At 37.3% G+C, this 1987-nt stretch overlaps 1 protein-coding gene across 2 annotated transcripts; it reads right to left on the bottom strand.

The window, feature by feature from the left end:
• Nucleotides 1-400: 400 nt before the first annotated feature.
• Nucleotides 401-1987, bottom strand: LOC142623965 (uncharacterized protein At5g64816). Of its 2 annotated transcripts, none has more exons than XM_075797457.1 (2): nt 1865-1987; nt 401-1045 (listed from the first exon to the last, which is right to left on the bottom strand). In XM_075797457.1, exon 2 carries the CDS (start codon nt 1003-1005, stop codon nt 625-627), a length of 381 nt encoding a protein of 126 aa, XP_075653572.1. In that variant the 5' UTR covers nt 1006-1045; nt 1865-1987; the 3' UTR covers nt 401-624. The 2 variants fall into 2 exon arrangements, with proteins under 2 accessions (XP_075653572.1, XP_075653571.1); XM_075797456.1 differs by having other exon boundaries at nt 401-1054; nt 1865-1983.

The raw sequence follows: 1987 nt of genomic DNA, 5'->3' as shown, positions 1-1987 counted from the left end.
AGATAGTCTTTCTTGGATCCAAACAACAATGACACAAGCCAGATTTGGTCCTAGATATAAAACTATATGCCATAAAGAAAATTTTAACAAAGTAGTAGGCATTTTTTATTGGTAAGTTACATATGCACCCACTGAGTTTTTGATTTCACCCTCCAATCACTCTTATGGGAAGAATAAGTGCCAATTGATCCAAAACTCATTGGCAGATCAAGGTACAGAACATTGGACAGGTAGAGAGTGTAAATTAGGTTTAACAAAAACAGCATGAAAGCTAAGTCAAATGCAGATATGTGTAACGACTAGGAAAAGCACCTACATCTGCAACATTTTTAACCTAAGACATAAACATACAGCACCTATATGCAAATAATGCCTTCAGCAAATGCTGATTTAAACAAAGTTTAGAAGTGAAATGACCATTCAAAGAATTAACAATCACCGGGTTCCCCAACATAAGAATTGGTGCAATCCTGCAAAATATTTGAGCTCATTGAGCTTAAAATTGGTTGTAAACTAAAACATTCAGAGTCAGATAATACATTCCAGAAAGTGAATCAACCATCACTATGATACCAGCTCAGGTTATACAAATTTTACTGTCTAAATGAGGGGAAAAAAATAGCACTAAGAAGAACGGGAATCAGAGAGTTTCAGACATTCACTCTGGCATCTCCTTAAGCAGACGTCATTCCAATTAGGCACTTGATGTTGATTAACACAAACAGTGCGAGCACAGGCATCAGCGCACGCATCAAGCTCAGATACACCGCATACAGTAACACAGGTATCAGGAATTGGGTCCTTTGAGAAGGAACCTACCTTCTTTAACATTCTCTTTGATGTACATACCCTTTCGCAAACAAAAATATCATCAGAGCTCTTCTCCCTCCCCCTGGCACTGTTTAGCCTCTGCTCTTCAGCATGCCTTTTCTTCATTCTAAATGCATGCCCTGCAATAACTGCTGGGATAGCAGCCCCCAATAGGGACCACCACACTTCCACCATCACCGGGGCAGAGCTCGAGCTCCTCTCTTCCTCTAATCTTCTGCACTCACTTAACAAATGTGCGCACAAGTTACAAACTTAGATGTGCATTGTGCATACTGCTTAGATTAATATAAGAAACTTCTACCAATGGAAATCCTGAAATAAATGTCATGGCTTGAACTCTAATGATAGAAGACTCACACTGTTTGCAGTAACTAGAAATTCTACAAAATGTTGAACTCTACAAAATTCTACAAAATGTTGAAATCAGGAAATGATATAAACATGAAATTCAATGCTCACACCTATAATGGAAAATCTTTATAAACTATACCGTCATGTACTAACAAGAAACCCACTAGTCGAATACGACTATATTATTCAAATAGTCGAAAATTGAACTATACCAAACCAGTTGAGCAGAGCACTTATAATCATCAATTCAAACAAACCCATCCTTAATCACATGGGTAACGCTTAAATTGATAAAAACATTATCGTTAACCATTCCAATGTGCTGCCACATAAATTAGTAATAAGCAAATACTAATGCCAATTACGATTAAACTCGAATTTTCGCCATGCACATCTATGATTCATAAAAGAGCAACTAAAGACAAATCCCAACAAAACCAAACCACCAACTAGTCCACCATTTTCAAAATTAGTTCCACACATTAAAACTGAATTAAATTTAAGGAATTGGGTTTTAACCGTTTCGGGTTGCTACAATATAAGAGCAGAGAAATAGTACAGAGAAAACCCTAGAAATCAAGATCAGTAGCTTTAGAAATCAAACTCAGGAAAAAAAAGGCATTTTACAAAGCCCAAAAGATTTCTACACATATTGAAGCAGAGAGATAGAGAGAGGTCTGACCTGGAAACAGTGGGAGCTTGGAAAGGTTTTAAAAAACAAGGAGCAACTGAGTTTTGCTTCTTCTGGGTCTGGGACTGGGACTGACTCTAAGAAACAAACCCGCATAGACCGGTCCTTTTTAAT

This window comes from Castanea sativa, chromosome 2 (assembly GCF_040712315.1).
Source record: "Castanea sativa cultivar Marrone di Chiusa Pesio chromosome 2, ASM4071231v1".
Lineage (NCBI taxonomy): Eukaryota > Viridiplantae > Streptophyta > Magnoliopsida > Fagales > Fagaceae > Castanea > Castanea sativa.
This window is presented reverse-complemented; position numbering and strand designations above follow the sequence as displayed.